The sequence below is a fragment of the Maniola hyperantus genome, chromosome 6 (genome assembly GCF_902806685.2).
Source record: "Maniola hyperantus chromosome 6, iAphHyp1.2, whole genome shotgun sequence".
Lineage (NCBI taxonomy): Eukaryota > Metazoa > Arthropoda > Insecta > Lepidoptera > Nymphalidae > Maniola > Maniola hyperantus.
In genome coordinates this window covers 5119901-5131503 of record NC_048541.1, presented here as the reverse complement: position 1 = coordinate 5131503, position 11603 = coordinate 5119901, and the positions used below count along the sequence as shown (strand labels likewise).

General features: G+C 36.9%; 1 protein-coding gene across 3 annotated transcripts in view; it reads right to left on the bottom strand.

Annotated features, from left to right (window-relative positions):
- Positions 1–8457: 8457 nt before the first annotated feature.
- Positions 8458–11603, bottom strand: part of LOC117983024 (roundabout homolog 2-like) — an 89415-nt gene continuing 86269 nt past the window's right edge. For all 3 annotated transcript variants that reach the window (XM_069499246.1, XM_034969476.2, XM_069499245.1), the window contains exon 11: positions 8458–11588. In XM_069499246.1, coding sequence (XP_069355347.1) covers positions 11004–11588 — 585 coding nt within the window. In that variant the 3' untranslated portion in view covers positions 8458–11003. The remainder of the gene's footprint in view (positions 11589–11603) is intronic.

Below are 11603 nucleotides of genomic sequence, written 5' to 3'. Positions count from 1 at the left end.
AAGTGTTGGACCCGAAAAGCCTCTGAACATCTCTGTACCTCGCCCACTTAAGCACAGTATTAAGGGCACTTTGGGCTTAAGGGCAGCCGTATATTATCCTGCCCTTTTTCCTACATGAGAGGAAATTTTATATGCGTTTTATGTTTTCCTAATTAGACGTAGACGTTAAATTTTAAGTAGGTAATAACGGATCCGTGGCGAGAAGTAGAAAATAAACCTACTCTCGCTCGGGTGTTGGTTAATTTTTTTATGTTCACGCGTAGTTAATGTATTCTTGCTGGTGTTGATTGCTAAAACATTCTTGTTCAAAATCGGAAACAGAAAATAATATCATGTAAGTAAGTACAGCATAAGTACGTAAGAATAATATCAATCCAATCCAATCCATCAGCCTGTTTGCGTCCACTGCTGGACATACCAAGGTCTTTCCAAGTGCGCGCCACCTAACACGGTCCTCTGCTTTCCTCATCCATCCGCTCCCCACCACCTTCTTCAGGTCATCGGTCCAGCGGGCTGGAGGTCGTCCCACACTGCGCTTACCGATACGCGGTCTCCACTCCAGAACACGTATAATATACGTAAGAATAAATACATTTAAGTACGTACCTATAGTTCATGAACTAAATCTGAATTTTCATTTAAAACTTACTTTGGTGATGTAAAAAATAATAATATGCAAAAAATCTCTACATAGGTAATAATATTAGTAGTTATTCGAGCGTCTCTTGAAGATAAATTATCGACAAAATCCATCTGCGTCACCGTCCAGCATAACAAACGTTTCCCATTACCAAAATTGACCCTAAAAACGCCGCACCTTCGAAATCATATTTCGGGTAATAGAACAAAACACCCCTCGATGAGGACGCAACTTAATCAAGCAATTAATTCTTAATTGAATTATATCCGTCACCGAATAGCCGGCCGTGAGTGGTTGCGGGCCCTGCTTTTAAAATACCTGTCTGAGTAATTGCTTGTGAAAATAGCTCTATGCGAAAATATTGTTCACCGGCTACTGGTATCTATAGTATGAATATATGCGTAGGTATAGTCCGCGACAGGTAGATATGGCAATCGGGGTATGAGGCGGGGGGACGCCACGCACACCCGCACGTCACCCGCGCTCGCCCGCACCAGGTTAGCGCGGGGGCTGTGCGGGTGTGTGTTCTCTCCCCGATTGCCATTTCAACCTGTCGCGTACTACATATATCTATGGCTAGCCCTGGGGTCACTATAACATAGTCTACGACCATTTCATATGACCGATACTAATAACATTTTACTTTGAAAGCAACTTTTTGACAACATTTATGTTGGAAATCTGTCAAAATGTTATATTATTTCACTATTCAAAAGCACTTGTAAAAGTTTAGGTACTTGTATAAAAATATTATATTCTATTCTAAATAAAAATTTATACATTCGTTATGTTTGTTCGTTTTTATTTGACGATTGTAAAAAAAACCCTTATAAAATAAGACAAATATCGAAAGAAAGCTCTTTGACCTCTTTGAAAATAAATTTCACTTGCATTCAGTGGTGCATATAATTTTCTAACGGAAGAAACATTTTCCTAGCGCGGCGCACCGAGGCCGTTGATCAGTTAACTTTTAAAGCTCATTAAAATTGATGGTTCATTCAGATGGTGTAAATTTCCACGCTGGCGGAAAATTAAAACGATACCCGGGGCGACCGCGCCCTCCACAGTCCACATACTATTCAATGAAAAAAATATGAAAAACTGGAACGAAAGAGAGAAACTTGGTGTTTATATTCATGTAGACTAGATATTGCCCGCGGTTCTACCTACTCTTATAATTTATACAGAAAACTTATATCCCACAAATTCTGCTTACTCATAATTCGATATCATCATCAACATCATTGTCAATCGATAGACGTTCACTGCTGGACAGAGGACCCTAGTCCACAGTCCACACACCACTGTCCTGAGCTGCAAAATCCAGCGGCTCCCTGCTGAGGCTCGTTTAAAGTCGTCTGTCCATATAGTGGGGGGTTCTCTAACGCTGCATTTTCCGGTGCGAGGTTGCCATTCTAGCACCTTGGGACCCCAACGTCTATCCATCCGTTTTCTGAACTAAGCCAATTCAGCTTAGCAACGCTTAGAGCTGGGCACTCTGGTTCACCCTACGAATTTCCTCAAAATAATATTAGCTGATAAAAATGCGGATGTATTTTTAGTGCACAAAAATACTTCTCTAACAGTTTTAAATAGTACAGATTTACTTCGCTCCAAAAACTTTATCGGTTTCATAGTATAGATTCGCACGGATTTTGTTATTCTTTTTTCAGTGAAACCGTGTTTCAGCGCGCGCTGTGCAAAAATTCAATGCATGTACACGATTTTCCTATCCCGGGCAAATTGTGCACATGCGAATATTCGATTGATTCGATGACACTGGTTTAACATTGAGTTAAATAGACCATAGAAATGTAAACCTCGTACAACAAGCGTCAAAAAGCGTTTTAGAAAGATGTAAGTTTAAAACCAGAGCCAATCAGTACCCTTATTATAAATGCGTAAGTGTGTTGGTTTGTTGGTTTATTAGTTTCTTGGTTTGTTAGTTTCTTGGTTAGTCCTTCAATCACGTCGCAACGGTGCATCGGATTGGTGTCATTTTGCATGGGTATAGATATAGACCTGGAGAGTGACATAGCCTATTTTTTATCCCGGAAAATCAAAGAATTCCCATGATATTTAAAAAAAAAAACAAAAATATTTAATTACACGCGGACGAAGTCGCGGGCATCAGCTAGTCCGTTCATAAAAGCGAACTAGTCGACGGCCTAGGCCGCTATAATTTGGTGGGTCGCATGGCGAGGGTATGGGACAAATATGTTAGTACAAGTTGCTTGCGTCGGCGCGTCTTTTCTGTATGTAGCAACACAGTAATACAAAATACCGTTCATGCATACTTATTTTTTCCTGAGTGCGTGTGGCTCCATACAATCTCTATACGTCACAGAATTCTGTGGATAAAATCGCGCGGTGAAAATTCGCAGTGCAGGCAAAATTCTCACCGATTGAGGCTATTTTGCGGGACATCACCGCCTCTAGTACTATGGCATCTCTCTGGGTTTCAACTGGAAATGTCGCCATTCATTACGTACTTAGGAAGATAAAGATGAATGGCATCCGCGATCGGTGTTGATGTAACCTTTTATTTAGGGCGGATACAGTCACTAAAATCCTAGAATCAATATAGGAAGTTTACTTCAGCAGTTTTTACGAATAACATAATTTCAATACAATTATTATAGATCCTTCTCGTCTTTCACTACATAAAAAGTCAGAGTGAGCTCTACATTCAACAATGTTATCAATATATACTTATAATAAAACTGTAACAGGTCATATATATATATATATACTTATAATAAAACTGTAACAGGTCAAATTCTGTACATTGAAGATATTTTGAAAAATTTTTTTCGAGGGCACTCTATAATCGATACTGAACACAAAACTGTAATTTTTTTCATTTTTGTCTGTCTGTCTGTCTATCTGTCTGTCTGTCTGTCTGTCTGTCTGTCTGTCTGTCTGTCTGTATCACGGCCGCGCATCACGCTGAAACTACTGAATGGACTCCAATGAAACTTGGTACGATTTGAGGTCATACTATGAGGAAGAATATAGGATACTTTTTATCCCGAAATTCAGCATGGTTCCCGTAGGAGAGGGGATGAAAGTTAAAATGTATACTGAGTTGTAATTCATTAACGCGTAGTCCGATTTCATTCATTCTTTTTTTGTTAGAAAGGGGATATTTTAAAAATTGTTCCGTAAATATTTCAAGGTAATCGGTTTTTAACCGACTGTCAAAAATGAGGTGGTTCTTTTTTCTACATTTTTTCGAGGTTTCTGGACGGATTTGCAATTTTTTTTTTAAATCAACAAAAAAAGTTTTCGTGGTGGTCACATAAAAAATTCTGGATTCAACTCCTTAATCCTGATGCTGCAGGGTTACTGCCCGCCTGAGTTATCAAGATTCAGGAAGTGTTCATAGTGAATTCATATTGTAGGTACCAAGCAACGACTTTATTCTCAGACTTCAAGTCTCAACTCCTCAACCCTGATGATGTAGGGTACAGCACTCCTAAACTATAATGTTTCAGGAACTGCGGATGATGCAAAATTATTTTAGGTACCAAGCATAGGCTACATCATTGAACTTCGGATCCTAACTCCTCAATCCTGATGCTGCAAAGTACTGAAGTCCTAAATCGTGGGGATTTTAGAATTTCTGATAGTGAATTGATATTTTAAAAAAAATTAAAAAATTTGAATCGACTGTTAGGCGGAACGAAGTTCGCAGGGTCAGCTAGTGCCTAAATATATCAGCTATTTCAGCCACCTTTTAACTACCTAGCAACACCTGAAATCAGCTACTAAGAATGCAAAAATGTGTTTGTTTGTTTATTCTTCAATTACAGTCACACCACAGTGGAGCAACGAAGTGACGAGATTTTTGCATGGATATAGTTAAATACCTTTAGAGTGACAAAAGTAATTTTTATTCTCAGAAAAAAATCAAGTTCCCACAGGATTATTAAAACTAAATCCACGCGGACGAAGTACCATAAGTATAAAATGGATCTAGTTGCTATAAAATCTCATGTGACTAACGTTTTTCTATAAAAATAGCATTTTACACGTTTTCTTCTATTATAACGATGCTATAATATAATAATACACCTACTATTTAAGTTATATACGAATAAAATATAAGCGTTTCATATTTTGTCTGCTCACAAATTTCAACGCTCAAGCGCACACATTGTCTTGCCTAGCGCGTGCGAGAGTCCTTAATGAGCTTAACTATGTTATCAGGCATTTTCAGACGAGCCGACCGGACCACAAGCGGATGCTAAATATCCGCCAATAACGTACTTACGACGAGTGTCGAACAGAGATTTGGTTTATGAATTGCTGCTTCATAAATTGAAATGCGATGACAATAGAACGGATACAATGCGGATCACTGAAATGGACATAAAAGTACGCTGGAAGAGGTGTGCCATACAAAATGACAGTTACTGTACTGTCCCGATTCGAAGCGCTCCGCCGAGTGTACCTATCAATATATATACTTATAATAAAACTGTAACAGGTCAAATTCTGTACATTGAAGATATTTTGAAATTTTTTTTTCGAGGGCACTCAATAATCGTTTCTGAACCCAAAACTGAAATTTTTTTCATTTTTGTCTGTCTGTCTGTCTGTCTGTCTATCTATCTGTCTGTCTGTCTGTCTGTATCACGGCCGCGCATCACGCTGAAACTACTGAATGGATTCCAATGAAACTTGGTACGATTTGAGGTCATACTATGAGGAAGAATATAGGATACTTTTTATCCCGAAATTCAGCATGGTTCCCGTAGGAGAGGGGACGAAAGTTAAAATGTATACTGAGTTGTAATTCATTAACGCGTAGTCCGATTTCATTCATTCTTTTTTGTTAGAAAGGGGATATTTTAAAGATTGTTCTGTAAATATTTCAAGGTCATCGGTTTTTAACCGACTGTCAAAAAGGAGGTGGTTCTTTTTTCTACATCGATTTTTTCGAGGTTTCTGGACCGATTTGCAATTTTTTTTTAAATCAACAAAAAAAGTTTACGTTGGTCACATAAAAAATTCTGGATTCAACTCCTTAATCCTGATGCTGCAGGGTTACTGCCCGCCTGAGTTATCAAGATTCAGGAAGTGTTCATAGTGAATTCATATTGTAGGTACCAAGCAACGACAACAATCCTGAAAAATCAAAGAGTTCCCGGGGATTTTAAAAAACGTAAATCCACGCGGACGAAGTCGCAGGAATCAGCTAGTAGTAAAATAAAATTGGCATTGTCTTTATGTTGGTATTATATTGACATTATGTCTCATCACTAACATTAATTAGTTCTGAATATTCTCACATGAGGCTCACGTCTGTATCAGCCAAAATGATGAAGTTGCTTCAAAAGAGACCAGAAATCCCAGATCCAGTGCACTTACTTGCATAGGTCAATGATGGCGGATACATTACATTCGATTCAATTTAATTTCGTTATATTTATTCAGAGTAAACCAACGATTGGCTCGTGTGGTCGCTTTGTGTATTTAATTATTTCGTAGTGAATTGTAAATGGATGTTTATTGAAAATTTTATATTGATATGAAGCTAACAATGGTGCTCGTTTATGAAATATGAAAAATTTAATCAGCAAAAACGAAACATACCTACTTATTTTTATTTTAATTTTTATTGTCTTTAAACTACGACCAGTTTTTACAAAAGTTTATATGTGTACAACACGTCGCAAATATCTGCGTACCTCGCTGGAATGCGCTTCCCCGCAGCTCGCCCGCTTTCGCCTATACAGTTTCAGTGGCAACGCAAGCGCGTTGCCTGACGTCACTAAGCCAGGTTCTCAGATATTTCCGACGGTTTGTATCTACTGAACGAATCTATTTTGAGATTCGCAATGAGTGAGACGAATGACATAATGAATTTACTTAACACATTATAACCTCCTCATAACTTTTTGCAGACCATTCAAGTTTGACTGCAGAACCAGTGTCGTGTCGAAATATTGGCTGTTTTTGTAAACCGGTTTGCACTTATCAACTAGAGAATATAAGGTAGTACCTAGATGTATATCTATGGCTTTACAGACATATTAAGTGACTCTACTACAGAATATTAATAGGTACGTAAAGAAGAGACACCAATCCATGTATCGTCACCGGCACCATTATTTTTCTTTTGGCAACCCCCTGCCCTGACAGACAGACACCTTTAAACTTTCAGGGCGCCTGGCAGTGGGTTGCCACGACACTAAGTGTCTGGCAATTTCTATTTACTATACCGAAGAAAATATAAAAGAAATAGACTAACTTTGACGTAAGATTTTTTACACCTTTATTACCTGTTATCTCCCAAAGCCACCATGATCCAAACAAACATTCCTCCCAGTGTTGGGGACAATACGCAGGGAAACTTTCAGCTTTTATAAAATAATTAAGGTCTGGCGTACGCTAGCTCTTTGGCCATTACACTCAGAGCACATAATATTATCACATTAATCTAGGTTGATTAGGTATAAATAAAAACTTCTTTCAGTTAGTAATTTAAATTATTTTATTAAAAATAGGTTTCCAAAGACCGTTACAAAATTAAAATAGGGTCTTGATTATTGTGACGTCATTTATTTATATTCCAGTGTTGTAATAACGTAACCGTATCCTTATCACACACAAAAATAGGCCTTTACATAGTTTTTTATAAAGTATACTTTTCATTTTTTGCGTATAAACATTTCTATGATAGTCTAAATAGGTATAAGGCCATTCACAGACGGGAGACTGTTGTCCGCGGAGGAAAAAGACCCCTCATCGTTAACTACGGTATTTCGCTGTACTATGTGCGTTATGCGATGCGGTTCTAAGACAGAGATCTATAGAGCGCTCTTTGACTTTGCTCAGACTTAAAACGAGACAGATTTATGTGAGAGATATACATCTGTCTCGTTTTAACTCTGATTTAAGTCTAAGCAAAGTCACAGTGCGCTCTATGGATTTCTCCCTTGACCCATTTTTGTCCTCCGCGTCAACAGTCCCTCGTCTGCGCAAGCCATAATGGTCGACAACATAATCTCTTACATATTTTTTACTGAAATTTCTATATTTAATACTACTAGCTACACAGTACTTACAGATTTGGGTGTTTTGGATAAAAATAATTCTGTTAAAATCTAGATTGCATAATATAATAATGCCACATGTGACTACACACGGTAAGTCTAGCTGTGTTTAGAAATTTTTTGTTTGTTAAATACCTACGTTTTTTTCGCTTTTTATTTAATTTTACATAGTGGGTCAAGATTACTGCCACAAACAGAGAGGAAATTCGAAAGTATATTAAAATAAAATAGGCAGGCAAGTATACATTTCAATGGCTTTGTGAATATTACCTCAAAACTTAATACCCACTTACCATAAAATTTAACAATGCGCGAAAATAGGAACTAGAAGGTATTTTGTATTTTAGTCAATTTTTTTCTACCCAAAAAGTTTTTTTGTGATAAAACTCCACTAACATCGGCATTGTGCACAAAGTTTGGGTTCATGTGCGCCATTTTGTTATAGGTACTTAGTAGGTACTAGGTAGGTACAGTCAGCAACAAAGCTAGGTATACACCCTCCAGTACAAACTACTATGGACGGGTGCAAACGTAACTTTGTTGCTGACTTTACAATATAACAATTTTAACATTTTGAAATCTATTACTAGACGTTAATAAACTGTTTATTTATCATTTATCATACCTAATACTTTATACTACTCAGGATATTAAAAAAAAATCAAAATAGGCAATTAAAACATAAATCTTATTTTCATAAAACAATGTATCTCTTAGGGCCCGAGCACACTTGCAAAGTCCCACCCACCCCACACCACGCGCTACAATAACGCATCATCACCATCATTAACCCATCACCGGCTCAGCGTTCTCCTCTCACAATGAGAAGGGTTTGGCCATAATCCACCACGCTCATCAAATGCAGCTTGGTAGACTTCACAAACCTTTGAAAGCACATGGAAAACTCTCAAACAAACAGGCATCACGATGTTTTCCTTCACCATTGCAACAAGTGATTTGAATGCTTAGAATGCACATAATTAGCTCCGAAAAGTTGAGGTGCGTGCCCGGGATTGAAACCTTGACCCCTCGAAAGGGGTGACTGACGACGTCTTAACCAGAAGGCCACAAGGATAACAAGTTATACTGCAACGCATTTTGACTCAAATACAATCGTAGTATTTTTTACGTCACATGTAATCGGAATTTTTTATTCCATTACAAGTTAGCCCTGGACTGCATCTCACCTAGTGGTAAGTGATGATGCAGTCTAAGATAGTAGCGGCTAACTTAGAAGGGCTGTGGCAGTTGAAAGGCAGGCAGATGGCATAGGATGGGTTGTGGCAAGTTTGCGAAGTCTTAAATCTTTTTTTCATAGTAGATAAGTATCTTCTGTTAAAATGGTATACAGTTTAATAACGATTTATTTATCATTTATACGACAGTCTAAATGATAAATTGAAATAAAAGCGCACTGATTTTAAATATCGAAGTATAAAACGCGATCAACTTGATTTACATATTTACAATAATTTAAACCCATGGCCACATTAGGTGGGTTCATCAGGTAAAAACCATTTATTACGTAAATAAAAAAGTTTGTTAACTTTACCACATATATCGAAATCGAACTTAATTATAAGTCAAAAATAAAAGGAATAAGGCCCGCCGCGGCGGTATCCACTAAAGAGGAGATGGGTTTTGATAAGTTTAGCAGACCAATCAGATTTTATTGATAGACTAGCTGACCCGGCGAACTTCGTACCGCCTAGCAGTCGATTCTTTTTCAGGCAATTAAAAAAAAATTAAATCCTTTCTTAGCGGATGCCTACCTCATAATAGCTATCTGCATGCCAAATTTCAGCCCGATCCGTTCAGTAGTTTGAGCTGTGTGTCGATAGATCAGTCAGTCAGTCAGTCACCTTTTCCATTTATATATATAGATAAAGATAGGCACAATACATTATTTACGATTTAAAATATTATATTTATAACGTCAAATGTGGCCATGGGCTATAAATAAGGTGGCTACAAAGACAATCAATATAAGACTCATAGCAGCTTTCTTTTAAATTAACGTTTTGCAAGTATTACGTACCTATAGATGATATGCAATGATACAAGTAGTGCTATATTTTATAACAAGTGGCTATACATATCACATTACCTTACGTAGTTTTAATTTTCTTTTTTTTTCGTAAGTATCATCTGAATTTTTTTCACAACTCCAATGTTACTTTGCTATAAATAGGAAACATTAATATGGCACATGAAACAAATTAGTCGAATATCTCTAAGGTCACTAACAAAACAGACCACTTTCTACAATGTTACTTTAAAAGCATTTTCGTATTGGTTTATTTTAATATTACGGGTGCTTGAGACTGGGAAACAAGGTAGTTAATTGGTTAGATCTGATTATTTTCTAATTCATCACTAAGCTAATGAAATAATGTCAAAAAAATTTGGGCTAAGAATATTTTTATTCATCAGCCAAATATTGTTAGAATTTAAAATAATATCTTTACAACCTAATGATAAGGTTTATTAGGTCTTCAAGCTACGAGTAGATATTAATTCCAGCTTTCGTCTCCTGTTCTGTCATACTACATACATACTTTGTTAATTGTTTATACATTTTTTAACCTTTATTATTGCCATTCTGCTCTGTGTATCAGTGTGTTACAGTAATATACCTAAGTCTCTTTCACAAACAACTAACACATGGATGATACTAATTGAAGTTTTATCTAAGTAAATATTTACACTACAGAATTATTGCCAAGCGTTTACTCCTTCAGTTTCTACTTGAAAACTTAATCTAGTGATATATCTCACAAATTCGTTTATTGATATTCGACGGACTAAATTAATTTTATTAATCCAATCAATAATACGATAAACATTTCTTGTCATTTACATAATAATTGTTTTAATTACTTTTACCATAAGATTTCTCAATAATCGACTAACAGTAGTTATTTACATAATTTACAAGTGTTAACTTTACATAAGACTAGCTACAATTTCAATAGAACGTAATAAATAATTATTATCATACGTAGTAAAATTATGTTACAAAATAATATGTAGTAATACTATAATACTAAAAAAAAAATATTAGGCTCGTAACGAAGATAAGTTTACAGTCTTTCAAAGTTATTTAAATGATAGGCAAAAAGCTTATCGCAATATTAGTTTAAGTGTTTACTGCTTACACAATGTTAGTCTTTGCTAGGTGCGGAAGAACAGTGATTATAACGATGTCACAGGATGTCACTATTTGTAGTGCACTTTAAAGATACATCGGTCTATACGTCCGTTTGGCACAAGTCGCCGAAAACCGGCAAGGCGTGATACTACCGCGTCACTGAGTCGATTCGCGGATGAGGGGTGGCAGGAGGGTGCGTAGGCGCATGTGATCCTTGCGTACCGTTTAGAAGATTTTGTCCATGTCTAAAAGAGGTAAGGCGAGCTAGTGTTCGCGTAGCGTCGTTGTCAAAGTTAGGCCTTTCATATTGATGCTTAGGTCTCGGTCTTTGCGGCTGCATCGCTTGCAATTCATCGTAACCGCAATCATCACCATAATTCTCATCTTCCGATTCGTCTTCGCCAAACGCTCTATACGTAGTTTCAGATTCCGAATTTTTTCTAGAATTGCCCCCATAACTTCTCCCTATAAGAGATTGTGTTGCATCTGTCTGCACCTTTTTGTCAGGTTTTCTTTCTTCCAAACTCTGATTGTATCTGATTTGGGCTTTTTGTGTCTTCTCTAAGGAAGGCAAATCGTAAAATTTTAGGACATTAGGATGCCCTTGAAAATATTTTTCACTATAAACATTTCTATTGTAATATCCCCCATTGCTTGCTGGGTAGAGTTCTTCATCAGGTGCGTAGCGGTTTTCGTAATTGTCTACATTCTTGCTTCCGGGAGGGAACCAACCCTGTTAAAAAATACC